This window comes from Somniosus microcephalus, chromosome 6 (genome assembly GCF_052327205.1).
Source record: "Somniosus microcephalus isolate GS21.2 chromosome 6, FLI_Smic_1.0, whole genome shotgun sequence".
NCBI classification, from domain to species: domain Eukaryota; kingdom Metazoa; phylum Chordata; class Chondrichthyes; order Squaliformes; family Somniosidae; genus Somniosus; species Somniosus microcephalus.
Window position 1 is genome coordinate 241,893,410 of NC_140992.1, and position 17,667 is coordinate 241,911,076.

Below are 17,667 nucleotides of genomic sequence, written 5' to 3' on the forward strand. Positions count from 1 at the left end.
CAGCAGACAGGATTTGCTCTCCATTTCCTTGGTTGTGCAAACAAATAGCGGAATTATTTTAAACCTTTGTTCATATCAATTCCGTTTCATACGAAGCAGTCACAATGGGCCAACTGATCTACTTTTGTCCTAAAATGTCTATGATATATTTCTGTGGTTTTTATTAGTATCATCAATAAAACTTCATCTGCGTTTTAAAAAATATATGGGCCTAGAAATTGGGTTCTGGTCTTGCCAGGGCTGTAGCGCCAGAAAGTTTGCGCCAGCGGTAATGCGGCAGCGCGCGACGAAAATTCAGGTGCGCCGGGCCCAGACGGCGGCGGGCGCTAAAACCCTCCTTTAGCGCCTCAAAACGGGCGTGAACTTGGGTTTCCCGGCGCTAATCCCCCGCTGCGGCACCCGATGCGGTGCGGCAGGCGGGGGAACTGCAGGCCTCCTCCTCCTGTTAAGGAGGAGCTGCCTGCAGCCGACAACTGTCCGGCGGATTGACCCGACATCTGAGCCCGGCACCTCGGGGAAGTGCCGGGCTCGCATGAGACACTGATCAGGGCCGCGGGGGGGGAATGCAGGAGTCCGGGAAGGGAGGTGCGGGCAGGCGGCCGCCGGGAACGCGGCCGGCCGCCGCTCCACCTTTATGCGCCGGTGCACACTGGGGGAAGACTCTGTTGCCAGAGTCTTAGTTGCGCCTGCCACGGGCGAGGCAGGCGCAACTGAATTTCGGCTTGGGGCCGGGTTACCACGGCAACCGGGACGCTGCGCACACCGATGACGTCATCGGTGCCGGCGCAGCGCTACCGGTGCAACGCCGATTTAGGGCCCCAGGGAATTTCTCAACTGGCCATAACTCCGGCGCTAGGCCCTCTAGCGCCTCAAATGCGGCGCTAAGCCTACCGAATTTCTAGGCCATGTTCTTTTGTTATATAGGACACTGCAGCTTTAAACATTTTTGTTCAATGGAGCTCATTAAACTGAAGAATTTACAATGTGATCGTGCCCAGGAGGGACACCATATGTAATAAACACAACATAATGAGACTACACTGTTTAGTGTGGGCAGGACATTTAGCTTGTTTCCATTCTTTTGGGTTGCTTACTGTTCAAATTTTGAGTAAGCATATTAGAAAATATTGTCCAACTGTACAATCTTAACTGAACTGTGGCTGTTTACCAACTCTCAGAATGGCATGGAGTTCCAGGTGTTGGGATATTGTCTCCGACTGATTTTATCTGTTAAGAATTTTAGCAAAATTACAATTATCAATAATTAATTGAACTGTATCTACTTCACTCCTGAAATGTTACATGGTTATGAAATACAACTGCCTAAACACAACAGTAAGGCATCTGTAATCTAGGTTAGTGTCACCCTGAGACCATTTTGTTCAAACCTAAGGCTGATGTATGCCAGATGAAAGGATTCATGGAATTAAATCTTAATTAGAAGAGAATCTATAATCAGCAACATAAATAGCAAGTGTCGTACAGTGCGCACATCACACTCTAAATATCTGTAGCGCAGAAAACAAACAACTTGCACCTGTATGGCAGTTTTCATGTAGCAAAATGTCCCCAGGTATTCACAAGGGGTCAGACACCAAGTAGAAACTGTGGGAACTAATCACCAGATTTACGTTAGCAGAGGGCTGAATGCAGCGCAGCGCCACCTGCTACAAGCAACCCTGCTGCTAAAATACACCAGGATCTGGCACGGCGTCTGACTGTGCAGTGCAGCTGCAGCCTCCAGCCTGCCTCCATGCTGCAATGAGGACTTATGGGGATGGCGGCATGGAGTGGCGCAGAGGACAACCCTCAGTACAAGCACCTCATACAGCACCACCTCCACTTTATTTGCAGACTCATGACTGCACCTTGAGTTTCCTTTCCCTTCATTTTATGATTACTTCTTAAACCCCTGCTCCTTCAGTGTTGGCAACGGCTGCTAACAGTATGAGATGCTTTCATCATTTTTATCACCTAATTTGATACGTATTTTTTAATTGTCCCCACCCTTATACACAATCTTCCGCTCCCACTGGTGTGCTGCCTACGTTTATCCAATTCTGCACCTCGATCTGTGATTAATGATTGCTGTGTTCCCCAGTATGTCTCTATTCAACAGAAGAAATCCATTAATTTGGGGGTCACTTTGAATCGTCGGCTGACAGGAGCCATAAACTGGTGAAGCAGCTATTCCAGAATGCTGATACGAAGCACACCACATAAACTGTATGAATAGATGGCATGAAGGGCACGGTGAAAGGGATACTTGTAACGCAAGTTGTAACTCACCAACTGCTCTACCACTTGCTCCTGGCACTGAGCTGTGCCCGGTTAATGGTTTATTTTTCATAAGCTGTCACTGCCCATCCTGTATTTTCATAGTGAGAGAATTCTCTGTGAGAGAATGGCCAATTTCATCAGGAGAAAACATTGCCATAAAAGGCAGGCAGGTACTGAGCACTGAGCTCTAGCTTTGCCTGATTAACGAGGAGTATAATTGGTCCGAATGTAGCTGCAACTGCACTGGAAGGTATGGGGCAGAACGTTCAACTTGGGTGGGATGTATAATGGACGGCCGATCCACCAGCGCCGTTTTACGCCCCCACTGAAGTTGAAAGTTCCACCCATGAAATATTCACCCCAACATGCTCTGAGAGTAGAAATTATACCTTGATAGAATTTTCCCTCAATATCTTAGCCGTATCCAGTCTGAAGGTTTTACTCATTTATGTTTTATCAATTCTAATGATTTTTTTAAATGTCTTAAATATGGATTTTGCACATAGTCATCTATTAGTGAGGAGAACTGGGAACCTAATGGACGCCATTAGCTGTGCTTGAAACCTAAAATGAAAGTAGTCTAACATCCCAGGAAATCATTTGCTTGAAAAGGGCACTGTGAGCCTCTGGAGAGGAAGAGTAGGAGATCAACAATTATTGGTGACAGTGTATGTGGCCAGCGGTGGCAAAAAGGATCATCCATCATGGTGATGGATGAGTGCCTTGAAAGTGGACACTTTGAATAGTATGGTATGTGAAATTCCTCTGCCCCATATTTTAAAATAAACAACCTCTGTTCAGATAGCAGACGAAGGAACTTCTTGCAAACATGTTAAACATTCATAAGCTAATATTTGAAAAGCTTAATTTCATAGGATCTAGACTAAATGGTACTCTTCTAGAATTTATATATGGGCTAGAACTGCCTATTGTCTATGAAGGGACAAAAAATTTAATCTAGTCCAATTGCTTCAGAATTCTAATTCACCTCAATAAATCCAGGAGGAGTTCCAATAATTTCCATTCCGTTTTTTCTTTAAATGGCAGGGATTTTATAGGTTTTTCTCAATTGAAGGTTTACTTTTCTATCCTGTTAAGTGACCAAACTGCTTTGTTAGTAATTCTATCTCCAAATTGGGACAAAAAACATAATGGGAGGAAGTAATACAGAAATTCAAACAGGGTGCAACGTAAGTGTTTATGCTTTATTTCGAGTTCAAATGAAAGCCTATAAATCACCCAGGAACTGAAGAGAGTTGCTTCTCTTTATTAAAAATGTCAACACAGCTTAATGAGCACCATTACAACTAAACAGGCTGCTAGACTGAGGTGAGGTTGTTTTCTGGTGGATGGTTAGCAGTACCTGTCGTAGTCTTGACAGATCTCACCGACAGAAATCAGTGCTTTCAGATACTCGTTGGGCTGGTAGGGATTGATGTAATGCAAGGAACAGCTGTTTCGTGGGTCTCCATTTGAAGCTGTGAAGTCAATGGCTACCTAAAATAGAAGGTGGTAATTCATTATTAGCAGCACTAGGCTCTGGATGATACATTCCTTTAGAAGCTCATAGTGATGCACTATTTTCTAAATAAAAGCCCGCAAAATGTCAAAAATAATAGCACCATTACAAATCTACTGCAGCAAAAATCTTTGACATGAATCCCTTGTTAAAAGGAAAGGACACACTGAAGCAAATACCTACAAAAACAGAAAGCTACAATTGAAAGAGCATAGAGATCTACAACCAGATTATACAGAATTAGTAACTCAATTATCTGATTAGAATGTCATATAATTTAATCCCTTTACTGGTCCATAATTATTAAGTAAAATCTCATGATTTCCAGTTGCTTTTTCTGCATGACACTATGGGGGTGATTTTTTTTTTAATCTGCACATTGGGCAAATGGGCAGTGGGCGGAATGATCGCACCGCCCGCCCACCAGCAGAAAGCTCGAACCATTTTCATGGCCGGGCCTCATTTGAATGCTTTCAGCAAGCTGGCAGCAATGGACGAACACAGATTGGCAACTTGCCAATCGGAAGAGGGTGGTGGAGGTAGGTCTGTAATGTGGGGGGAGGGGTGGGGGGCAATACCAGGACATGGCGGGACTGGCAGTAGGTAGGAAGATCTGTGTGGGGCCAGGAGGTGCATTGTTGGTGTAACAGAGTGAGCTCCCAATTCTATGGAGACATTAAACGAGTAGGGAATGTAATTGGTTGGCATAGATTTTTTCTGCCACTGCTAGATACAAGAAGGAAACTTGTGACTTAGGAAAAGATAGGTGGTTCTAATACGGTGCTGCTCTGTGATTGAAATGTGTTGCGACAGGACTGGATTAGTATTCAGTGAAGGTGCTTCAAATAAGCTTCCTTGGCAGATCTCTTGCTGCTTTTGTTTGTGCTCCAGGTGCTTTGTCTTCCTGTGCCCGACCTTCTGCTTCAAGGGTGTCAACATCTGCCTCTTCCTCTGGGTTGTTTACCTCGAAGCCTTTCTGGAGAGCAAAATTGTATAGGACAAAGCAGGCTAGCACAATTCTTGAAACAGTGATAGCGTCATACTGTAGGTTTCCCTGCCACATCCAAGCATTCCCATAGTTTACTCTATTCAAATTCTGGTTCTGATGTGGCATCACTGAAGTGGTGCAGCAGTGTTGTCATAAGCCGTGGGAGGAGCTGGTAGCCTTCGTTTCCCATGGGCTCTCACTCGTCCTTGATTTTGAAAATGAGCAAGAATGCTCAAGTGGCCGAGGATAAAAACATGGTGGCAGCTCCCAGCACACTTAGCATTCATATGACGGAATTGGTAACTGTAAATATACATCCCTTGAACGTTCAGGGAGTGAAATTCCTTTCTGTTGATGTAATGTTGAGGGTTGTCAGTTGGGGATCGTATAGCCACATGAGCAGAGTCGATTGTCCCCTGGAACCCTGCAAAATTCCTAAAATCCTGTAGCCGTTTATAGCCCATTCATTCATGCACTTGGGACCACTGTCAAATTTGTTAAATTGGGCAGCCCTGCCAAATTGGATATTAGTGATTTACTTGATGCAACTATACACAGTAAATTGACTTATGTAGAAGTTTCCAATGACTCCATAGGATGAGCCTATCACCTAAAAGTTTAGTGCTGCGACCAATGTTCCCTCTAAGCTGCGCAGGTGTGTGGCCGCGCAGTGATCTGCAAGGTCCCGCGCAGGCCGCTCACAAGCTTTTCCATTTGAAATACTGCGCATGCGCAGAAATTTAAAGGGACCATGCATTGAAATACCAAAGACAATTTAGAGGGAATACTAGCTGCAACTTTTCCGCAACTGTGTGCATGGTCCTTGAACCAGCCTGGAGCTCTGACTGCAGCAAAGAGCAGAGATCCTCCAGTGCTCTTAGGTTGAATGGAAGCCTCCAGAGATACAGCTCTATAAAAATGTTTAAAATGGAATGGCTAAAGAAAGAAAGACTTGCATTTACATAGCGCCTTTCACGACAACCGGATGTCCCCAAAGAGCTTTACAGCCAATGAAGTACTTTTGAAGTGTAGTCACTGTTGTAATGTAGGAAACCTGGAAGAACAGGTTTCCCTCAGGTCCTGCCAAATTTAACGTCAGGACCGGATTACCATTTTTTGTTTCACTTCCTCGGCCACAGTTAGCCAGATTGAGAGGCTGGCTTTCGGGCGGGTAGGCCTTTGGCACCAGGCTGCAACCAGAGAGTGAAGAGGAGGGAGGGATGGGGTTGGGGGTGATCGGAGTCCGGAGGAAGTTTGGAGTCTGGAGCTGGGAGAGATCGGGGAGCCCAGAGCCAGGGAAGGAAAATCAGAGTCCAGACCCAGGCAACATTAGGGGCCAGAGCAGGGGGAGGAAGATCGGAGTCCAGAGCAAGGCAACATCAGAGGCTGGAGCGAGGTGGGGGGGGGGGGTGGGGGGCGGGGGGTGATCGGAGTCCAGAGCCAGATCAGAGGCTGAGGTCAGTGATGATTGGAGGTCACAAGGCCCAGAGGCAAGATCGGAGGCCAGAGCAGGGGGCAGATCAGACTAGTTGGGGTGGAGATCGGAAGGGGGAGTGGGTGAAGCAGGTATACTGGATCCAGCAGGTAAGTAGAAAGGCACACAGCTCCTGGATCCAGCAGGTAAGTGGAAAGGCACGCAGCTCCTGGATCTAGCAGGTAAGTGGAAAGGCACGCAGCTCCTGGATCTAGCAGGTAAGTGGAAAGGCACACAGCTCCTGGATCCAGCAGGTAAGTGGAAAGGCACGCAGCTCCTGGATCCAGCAGGTAAGTGGAAAGGCACACAGCTCCTAGATCCAGCAGGTAAGTGGAAAGTCACGCAGCTCCTCGATTCAGCAGGTAAGTGGAAAGGCACACAGCTCCTCGATCCAGCAGGTAAGTGGAAAGGCACGCAGCTCCTGAATCCAGCAGGTAAGTGGAAAGGCACACAGCTCCTGGATCCAGCAGGTAAGTGGAAAGGCACGCAGCTCCTGGATCCAGCAGTCCTCACCTCCCTTTTGCCGCCGTGTTTCCCTGAGGCCTGGAAAACTCGGCCAGCCAGGGTTAACTTTAAAATGGTGGTTAAATAGGAGGTCCGCCAGCCTCGTGATAATATTTAAATTTAAATCCGCCTCCTACAAACGGGTTGGTTGCCTCCCCCCCCACCCCGTCCCGCCTCTGTTAAAACCAGAAGTGGGCAGGTTGGAGGCGGCTTGAGGTCGTGATTCAGATTTTTAACATCACACTGGACCCAAACCACCAGTTTTTGGGGGTTAAAATTCCCCCTAATCCGCTCCAGGAGGATTAGAATTTCAAGCTGAAGGCTTCAGATGAACAGGAAAAACAAAGGCCGAAAAATATGCAGCCAAAGCAAAGTTATAGTCAAAAACTTATTTCTTCAAAAATCACCATCAGCAGTTTGCCTTGATCAGCTGATCCTGGCAAGAATGCTAGTTTTCTACATGTGCTGATTAGAAAGGCAGAATCGAGGATGGAAATGATTAAACGTAGGGCGAGTGACATCATCCATTCTAAATCCATCATTTGGATGTCTGCACTATTTATCGGGCAGATGTTTCATCCACCTGCCCTCACTTCTGGCAGAATTGGGATGCAAGTTAAATGGGGCAGAAGCAGCGCCTGGCTCTTCTCTGGTGCTGCCTGAATAAATGGGTTCCTCCGTGCAGCTTCTTACTAGCAGATCCAAGTCCCGCCCCAAATTCCACCTCTTCGGTCAACACAAAACTGCCAGCATTATGTCCTCCCTCACCTATGGAATTTCATGGCCTATGTAAAAAAAACAAAGTAATCAAATAAAGAAACTTCTAATGGTACAAGTATGGAAACGGCTCCGGATTTGTAATTCTTTCTTCTTCTTAGGCAGTCCCTCGGAACCGAGGATGACTTGCTTCCACATTAAAAATGAGTTCTCAGGTGACTGATGAGTCCAATGTGGGACCTACAGTCTCTGTCACAGGTGGGGCAGACGGTGGTTGAAGGGGTGGGGTGCTTGGGTTGACGTGCGCTCCTTGCGCTGTTTACGCTTGGCTTCCGCTTGCCCCCAGCAAAGAGACTCGGCTCCTTCCCAGATGCTTCTCCTCCACTTTGCATGGTCTTGGGCCAGGGATTCCCAGGTGTCGGTGGGGATGTTGCACTTTTTCAAGGAGGCTTTGAGGGTGTCCTTCAAGCATTTCCTCTGCCCACCCGGGGCTCTCTTGCCATGTCGGCGCTCCGAGTAGAGCACTTGCTTTGGGAGTCTCGTATCGGGCATGCGGACAATGTGGCCTGTCCATCGGAGCTGATCGAGTGTGGTCAAAGCTTCGATGCTGGGGATGTTGGCCTGAGCGAGAACACTGACGTTGGTGCGCCTATCCTGCCAATGGATTTGTAGGATCTTGCGGAGGCAGCATTGGTGGTACCTCTCCAGTGCTTTGATGTGCCTGCTGTACATGGCCCATGTCTCTGAAGCATACAGGAGGGCGGGTATCACTACTACTCTGTAGACCATGAGCTTGGTGCTGGGTTTGAGGTCCTGGTCTTCACTCTCTTCCTGTAATTCTCGAAGTTAAATCTCTTCTACAGTGCCCTGGCCAAATGTGAGATCACCAATGTGAAGCAACAGTGCAAAATGACGCAAGTGGTTAATTAATATTCACTCAGTACTGTGAATTGGTGTTACATAACCTAAAATAGAACAGCCATTTATACTTGATTAACACGGGGAAAAAATTTCAAGGTAGATTTGTGAAGAAACTCAGAACTAGGCCTGCATATATGTATATGAGCTTCATGGCTACTTGAAACTACAAGGCTAGCTCTGATAGCATGCTTGCCAACGTAGAAATCCCAAAAGTATAAGTGATTAAGTGATCTTATGCTACTGCTGTCAAAGGCATCAAAACACTTTGGGGCTAGTGTTGTGTATGTACCTTTAAGAGAATAACTGGTCTCAGACTGCAGTACCGGCAGTGACCACCCCTGTATAAAAGGCGCTAGAGAGCCTCTGTTGTTTAGTTTCGTTATGGACTTCCACCAGTAAAGATCTGTTTGTTTTCTCTCCTGCTAGTCCGTGTCTAAATCATTCACGGACTTAACAGCTAGAAATTCATTATAGTCCAGGAATGAGCTGTATCTTTAGAAAAGTTTGGGAATTAGTGCCAGGTGCTAATGCTTTAGACTGCACGCAAAATTCATTCTCACTGCTCAGAGAAATGATTGGGACGCTAAATCAAGCCTTAAAGGCCAAGCTTGGTGGCGTTACTCTCAAAGGGTGGACCAATATCAGGTGCAGTCTAATCTCAACTCATCATTGCCACAGGCTTGTCCCAGTACTTAAAGGGAAGGTTCATTGATGCTGCAGCACCTCATTCTCAGCATTGCTGGCTGTGCAGCCGCCTCAGCAAGGAGAAGCACAACAAGGCTAAGGAGCCGGAAGACTGAAGCAGGTGTGTTCATGGCAGATCCACCTCACTTGGGTGTTCAGGGTGATTGAATGCTTCAACAAATGCTACATACCACCATCTGTACCACAAGCTTCACACACTGCCCAAAGCACCACACCCCCAGCGCTCACCCACCAACAATCTCTACCTACCAACACTCACACCCATGTCTCACGCCTTGCACACAATGACAGCTATTCAACTATGGCAGGCACAGGGCCATTAGTTATTAGAATGAGTGTGATATGTGTGATATGTTTATGCATGAATTTGTTAATGGAGTTTGCAATATTTTGTGAACTCTCTCATTTCACCTTTGCACCCAGGAGGACGCTGTGAAAAGGCATGACACAGGGGTGGTATGATGGGCATGTGGCGAGCAAAAGAGATCTGGGGTTTAAGTCATCATGGTGCGAGCCCTGATGTCCCTCCTCATCTCTCTGCGCACATGTTCCCGTATTTCACGCTACATACACTCCGCTGTAGATCCTGGAGGGCGAGGTGGCGCCAGTACAGCCCCCACTAATGTTGCCAAGTGTAGCAGTTTGAATCTTTGAACAATAAATGTAGCCACTTTGCACTTGCCAGAAAAATGTTGATAAAAAAGAACCTTGAAATTACTCATACAAGCTCATCCACTCGCTGAAACTGACAAGAAACCACAGAAACTAACCTGCCCTGACAGCTGCGAGTGATTAATGCTGATGCCTTTAAATAACATCCCTGGAGCTGGCGTCCTGCAGCTGTGTGCCTACTCTCCCTGTTGCTGTCTGGTCAAGCCGCAAAGGTGAGTGTCCATAATGAATTTGGCAGATCGGGCGGCCAGTGAACGTTGCACGCTCACCGACGTCATGACCTGCCTGGCGTTGAAGACCCTGGCGCTACCTTGTACCGACGGTGCAACGGGGGGTCCAGATTTGCCGTGCGGCGCCGGATTCGCCTCGCCCCGGTGCTACTGCATCAGTGCCCCGTTAGCGGCAGCTGCAGGCACTAACGAGAGGCGCTAACCAACTGAATCTTTCCCCCTTTGGCCGTGAAATTGGTGCCTTTAGTGCCGGTCGTTAAGTTCGATTTGTAAGAAAAAATAGCAATCGCCTCGCTTCCACTGCCCTTGGCGAGTCCTGCGGTGGCAGTATTTTGGGGAGGTCGGCAGCGCTGCCATTGCCTGTGCTCGCTGCAGATATTTAGATGGGGCAGGTTGTGATGGCAATGAGTGTGCAACGCGGATTTGATGCACGATCTGCCATTTTCAACGTCGCCGTTCCATTTAACGCCCTCTCCTAATCACGACCAGTTGACCATGTGTTCAGCAGCAGGAAGAACCCCCAGCAGCGCTATTTATAGGGATCAGCAACAACTTGCAGCTGACTTGCTTTTACTGGCTCTGTGTAAGTTTGAGCAACCCTTTGGAGCTTTCTAGAGTTATTTATAGTGGCTGAGTGACAGGGAGTGTTGCAGCAACTGGAGAACGCCTTGCTTTTCATTTCAAGGTTTCCACTCAGACCACTTACTCCCAGTCACGGGGGCTCTACTTGCAGACCTGCAGCCTCAGAGCAGGGCGTCAACGGCTCTCCCAGTGGCCCTCAGATCCTTCTGGTCTGCAGCAGGAGACAGAGCTAACATTTCCCAGTCCGCCGTCTATCACTGCATCCGGGAGGTCACAGAGGCTCTGTACTCTAGGCGAAGGGACTGCATTGTCTTCTCTCTGAACAGAGAGAAGCAGGAGGAGCACGCATGTGGCTTTGCCAGGATATCGGGCTTCCTCGTGGTGCAAGGTGCCATCGACTGCACACACATGGCTTTGCAGGCACCGCATACCAACCCAGAGATGTTCCGTAACCGCAAAGGCTACCGCTCACCTAATGTGCAGTTGGTGTGCGACCAGGCCCAGCGCATCATGATGGAGAATGCCCGGTATCCTGGCAGCAGTCACAGTACCTTCATCCTGCACCAGTCCGGTGTTCCAGCAACCTTCCAGCCACCACGTCAAACCCGAGGGTGGCTGCTCGGAGACAAGGGCTATCCGCTCTGCACCTGGCTGATGACTCCCCTCCGCAACCCACCACTCGTGGCCAGCAGTCATATGAGAGCCAGGCTTCCACGAGGAACATCATCGAGCAGACCATCGGGGGTCCCATTTCGTGGTGGTCTACTGCATGCTCCACAGCTTGGCCATCATGAAGGCGAGGCCCTTGGCACCACAGGTTCCGAGACCACCTCAGGAGGAGGAGGAGGAGGAGGAAGGGAGGAGGAGGCAGGCAGCGGAACCCCATTCCGGACGGGATGTCCGAGAGCACCTCATCAGACTCTGGTTCCAGTGAATGAAACCCCAGATCCCCGTTGCTCACCATTTCCCCATCTCACCAGCCCTCTGTCACGGAACATCACAGTGTCCTCCTGGGCACAGAGCTGAAATGAGAACCACCACAAAACAAACATTCCAAACATATGGGGGAAAAATTCGGTATCGAGCCATTTTGGGGAGCTAACATCGCCCGGGCGCAAACTTTAGCACCTGCGACCGTGAAATTCAGTTTTAGCGCCCCCAAGAGAGAAGTGGAGCGCTAAATCAAGTGCTACACACTCCTCTTGGGGTGCTAATGTCAGGGAGCGGGGCGCTACTGCAGAGTGCTATTCAACCTCAGGCGCTGTAAATTATCTAATACTCAGACAGATTGGTGCCTTCCAGTTCTTAAAGGGGAGGTTCAATCATGCTGCACAGCCTCACTCTGATCATTGCTGCTTGTGACCTGGGCCTGCAAGGAGCTGCAAACCATCATTCACGAGGCCCAGGGAGAGAGCTCGCCAGTTCAGCGACCAGGCTTTGGAGGCTCTGGAACAGTGCTGTTCCCAGACACTGACAGGAGGCCATTGCCTCAGGAGTTCAGGAGGATGTGGAGGGAGGTGGCCCATTACATCTCCTCCAGAAGCCTGGCCCACAGGACTCACACCCAGTGTCGCAAGTATTTCAATGACCTCACTCGGGTGGTCAGGGTGAGTAGATGCTTCAAATACCTCCACATCCCACCATCTCAACCTCACTCTGTGCACAGATGGTATAAACCGCCAAATCCCCAACAGTCACCCACCAACTATGCCCATCTACTAAAAGTCATATCCACATCTCACGCCTTGCATACATTAACAGCTACTCAATTATGGTAGGCACATCTGCCAAACACATGGCTGCACACTCACTCATATGCTGGCCTTTTTCTTGCAGGCCAAGCTTGCTCATAACAGGAGGGAGCAGCTACACACGGGAGGAGGTCAGGCGGAGCTGCACCCCCTTACACAGCTGGAGGAGGGAGTGCGCAGCATCATCGTGGCCCAGGTCGTGGGCACTGTGGCAGTCGGAGAGGTCGACCCCCTTGGGGAGAACAATGGTATGTTCATCACCTCTCCCTCTTCTCTCAAACCACATCTCCCTCACAAGACAAGCCCTTCCCACTTTCCATCTAAGTATACTGTCTCCATTCCTTGCTCCCTTCCTGCCCCCCTTCCCTGACGTTAAGGCCTCCAGCATTGCTCTCATTTCTGCAAACCATCAAGCCCATCCTTGGCACTTTGCAGAGGATGGTTGACTCGCAGAGAGACTGTGGGGACCCAGACCTCATGCCGTGTGTAATGGGTGAGGTGGCAGCAGCTATTGCAGCACAGGCCGAGGCAACGCAATGGCTTAGTGCTGTGATGGAGTCAGTGGTTGGTGGCATCCAATCTCAGACAGCTCTCATCGTCACTGGGTCGCCCACTGTCCACTGGGGATCTCACGGTGCCGCAGCAGGCCAGCAATCTGTGCTCGATGCTGTGGTTCTGTCCCGGGGGAGTGGCAGTGTGTTGGTCGAGCAGGAAGGTGCTGTCCTCTCAGGATGACAGCATTCCTGCTCCCACCACTGCCACTCCGCCATTGCACTTGCCTTTAGCCTGTAACCCAGCCAGCCCAGACTGCTGCCGCCCATGCAGAGTTGGTGCAGTCTGCAGCCGGGCCCTGCAGGCCCAGAGCTGGTCAAGGGCGTCCTGCAAGGCCATCTACAGTCTCTGGCTCCCAGACTCAGCAGCCTTCCACCAGCCTTGCTGCAGCCACTGGGGCCACATTACAGAGGAGCAGTAGGGTTGGGAGGGGGAAAGTGTGAAGGGGAGGGAGATCATTGAGGAAGGCCCAGCAAATAAAATGTTAATAGCAAATGGGGGGAGTGTGTGTACAAAAGTTGATGTGTTTGTAAATTGTTCAGTTTGGTTAGAAATAGTTCCGTTTGCTAAGAACCAGCTGTGTTTGTGATAAATTGTTGTGTTTGTTTATTATTGGTTGTGTTTGATGAGAGAGCTGTGCAGAATAATAAATGTTTATTTCGGCACAGCAAATTTTGTGATGTTTCTCATTTGAGCTTTTCCCAGTGATGGGGGTTGTGAGCTGGCTGTAATGACGTGGTTGTTCTGTGCAAATGCCATGTGCTCACTCATTTATTGGAAGCGCTGTGTAATGAGGCGTTCATGAATGGCCCTTGCAGGAGCAAAATTGAGAGCCGCCTGTGGTGTATGTAACCTGTTCCACCTTAAGAGAACTACCTTAAGAGATGTACTACTTTCTCTTGGCTGCTGTATACTGTAGTACCGGTGGTGACCACACCGGTATATAAGCGTTGTGTAGTGATTTACTGGGCAGTTCAGCCCTGACCTCCGAATAGTAAAGACCTGTTAAAAGTTATTCTTGTGGTCTGTGTCCAGTGATTTATAATAAGCATAACTGGGACACACAGACTTAACAGTGGCGACGAGTCCGATCTTACCCTGCGGCAGTTTTACATCCAAGGCAGCTTCGTCCTCAGAACGGCCGTCGAGAAGAGGCATCCGCCCTCATCATCCTGCTGAGCACCATCGCACGGGAGGCATCGAGAACCCGGGTTAAAAAAAAAGAAAAATTCTGACCACGAAGCCCTCCATCAGCGACAGGCAGTGATCATCCCTTCTACCACGGTGGTGGGTAAGCCGATCAGCGACACGAGCAGAAAGTCGGCTGCGTTGACTGTGGAGTGGGGGAGGGAAAACGGAGGAAAAAGGGCGGAGAACTCGACCACGGCCGGTGAAAAGGGCCGGGCTGCAATCGAGGCCGAGAGGCGCAGCGACTGGGGCAGCTTAAGGCACGAGAGCCGCGGAGAACTCAAACGCAGCCGGTGTAAAGGACCGGGCTGCATGCGGGGCCGAGAGGCGCAACAGCAGGGGAAGCGTGAATGCCCACGGGAACCGCGGGGGAGTAAAAGCAGCGTCGGGGAATTGAGAACCGCTGGGGAGGCGAGAACGGCAGCAGCACGGCAATCGCCATTGCAGCCAGCGGGGGAAGAAGGCAAACGTGGGAATCCGCCATTGTAGTCGGCGGGGGAAGAAGACGAGCGCGGGAAAGACCGCCAAGCGCCGGAAGCCGCCATTTTAGTAGGCGGGGGAAGAAGACAAGCGCGGGAAGCCGCCATTTTGAGAAAGAGAAAAATTTTAAAAACTTGCAAGGATGCCTAAACATGGGAACATTAATACCTTTGATAGCAATATCGAAGATTGGACCACGTATGTAGAACGCATGGAAGTTTATTGTAAAGCAAATAAGGTACCAGATGATGAGAAAGCACTAACCTTATTGAGCTCAATGGGTGCGAAGACATACGGGCTATTGAAGCACCTTCTATCACCAGATAAACCGGCGGATCAGACTTTCGCAAATATTGTTACTGTCCTGAAAAATCATTTAAACCCCACGCTGCTGATGGTAGCGGAACGATTTAAATTTTACAGAAGAACGCAGCTGAAAGACGAAAGCAACGCTGAATTTTTAATTGAACTGCGTAAGCTATCAAAGCACTGTCAGTTTGGAACAGGACTAGCAGATGCGCGGAGAGATAAATTTGTGTGTGGATTGTTAAAAGAAGGAACACAAAAGCGACTGCTTGAGGAGAATGATCTTACGCTTGATAAAGCTGTCACTATTGCAGCATCGCACGAAGCCGCAGCGAGAGGCACGGCGGAAATGCAGCTACGGTCACCGGAACTCAGCACCAATCAAATGGTCTTGGGTACAGTAAAATGTTATCGTTGTGGAAAGACAACGCACGATCAGAACCAGTGCTGGTTCAAAAATCAGGAATGCAGAAAATGTGGCAGGCTTGGTCACATAGCTAAAGTATGCCGGTCAGGAAAGAAGATCAGCAACAAAAAGTCACCGCAGGAAAAGTACAGAAAGGTACACAAGGTGACAGAGAACAGTTCGAACGAACAGAAGTCAGATTCAGACTCCAGCAGTAATGAACTGGGTAGTCCAAGAGTACACAATGTTGGTAAGGAAGCAGACCTCCAAACGATTTGGGTCACACTTCAGATAGCAGGAGTCCAAGTGAAGATGGAATTGGACACTGAATCGGCATTGACGGTCATGAATAAGCAAGATTACAAAAGGTTATTCCCACATATTCCCCTACGGGATACGGAGATTGTATTGAAAACATACACGGGGCAAAGAGTATACCCCATCGGGAAGATAGAGGTAAAGGTGGTCCACAAGGGCAAAGAAAGCCGAGGAATGGACTTATATGTGCTACCTGAGGGAGGTCCACACTACTGGGACGGGAGTGGATTAGGAAAATAAATATGGACTGGCATTCCTTAAAAGCACTAACGGTAGATTCCGGTAAAAAAGATGTCAAACCTAAACGATTGTCCAGAATTATTGGACGATGCTAAAGAGGTGTTCCAACAGGGACTGGGAACACTGAGAGGAATTACGGCAAACATCAAGGTTGAAGAACATGCAAACCCGAAATTTTTCAAAGCCAGACCGGTACCTTATGCGATACGACCTGCTGTGGAAGCTGAGCTGGAAGGGCTAGAACGTTCAGGAGTACTGTCTAAGGTGGACTGGAGTGAGTGGGCCACACCCATTGTTCCCATCATGAAGCGTTCATCGAGCAACAAGCCGGGGGAACCGGGGAAGGTTCGCATCTGTGGAGATTTCAAGATCACTGTTAATCCGGTGCTTCACACGGTGCAGTATCTGCTTCCGCGGATTGAGGATACCTTCGCTTCGTTGTCTGGCAGGAAACACTTCACCAAGATAGACCTGGCGCAGGTGTACTTACAGATGGAAGTTGAGGAAGAGTCACGCCAGTATCTCACGATCAACACGCATAGAGGCTTGTACCGGTATAATAGACTGGTTTTTGGAGTGGCATCGGCTCCAGCAATTTGGCAGAGGGCCATGGAGCAGGTATTACAGGGAATTCCATGCACACAATGTTACCTGGACGATATTCTGATTACAGGAGATGATGACGAGGAACACCTTGCAAATTTGGAACTGGTGCTCACCAGATTGAAAGAATATGGACTTCGAGTTAATCGCCAGAAATGTGAGTTCTTTCAGAAGCGGATCTCGTACTGTGGTCATGTCATTGACCAGGAGGGGCTTCATAAGTCTCCTGACAAGATCGAAGCTGTTGTGAAGGCTCCCGCTCCGGATAATGTATCCCAGTTGAGGTCGTTCCTAGGGTTGATTAACTATTACCATAAGTTTCTGCCAAATTTATCCACGGTGCTGCACCCGCTGAACGCTCTTTTGCAGAAGGGAGTACCATGGAAGTGGAGCAAGGACTGGAAGAGGGCCTTTTGCAAAAGCAAGGCATTGATCACCTCAGAGGAAGTATTGGCTCACTTCAACCCAACGCTGCCTATTCATTTGGCTTGTGATGCTTCTCCATATGGTATTGGGGCAGTACTCTCACACAAGTTGCCAAATGGCCTGGAGAGGCCAGTCGCGTTCACATCCAGATCATTGACCTCCGCTGAACGCAACCATGCTCAGATAGATAGGGAGGCTCTCAACCTTGTGTGGGGAGTAAAGAAGTTTAATCATTACCTGCAGGGCCAAAAGTTTACGCATCTGACAGACCACCAGCCGTTGGTATCCATTTTTAACCCTAAGAAGGGTGTTTCGGTGATGACAGCACAGAGACTCCAGAGATGGTCCCTTTTCCTAGGGGCACATCAATATCAGATTGAATTCAAAGGTACAAAGCAGCATGGTAATGCTGATGGGCTGTCGCGCCTGCCACTACCTACAGAGGAGGAGGCACCGACGGTTGACCCTGTTGAGTTATTTCACTCGACCATCATCGAATGTTTACCAGTCACCGATGCAAGTATTGAAAGAGAAACCAGGAACGACCTGACACTGTCCCGGGTCTACGAAGTGACAGTGAAGGGATGGCCAGCACATGGTGATCCACTGGTACCGGCATTCTCAGCAAGACGAGACCAGCTGTCCGTCTGTCAAGGAACATTGATGTATGGAACAAGGGTGATTATTCCTCCTAAGTTAAGAGAGAGAGTTCTAAAGAAACTGCATGAAGGTCATCTGGGGGGAGTTAAGATGAAAAGCCTTGCTAGGGCTTATGTGTGGTGGCTGGGTATCGACCAACAGATAG

General features: G+C 48.9%; 1 protein-coding gene across 1 annotated transcript in view; it reads right to left on the bottom strand.

Annotated features, from left to right (window-relative positions):
• Positions 1-17,667, bottom strand: part of cpne7 (copine VII) — a 202,783-nt gene that overhangs the window by 40,135 nt on the left and 144,981 nt on the right. Inside the window, exon 11 of the mRNA XM_085991647.1 lies at positions 3,644-3,777. Coding sequence (XP_085847773.1) covers positions 3,644-3,777 — 134 coding nt within the window. The remainder of the gene's footprint in view (positions 1-3,643; positions 3,778-17,667) is intronic.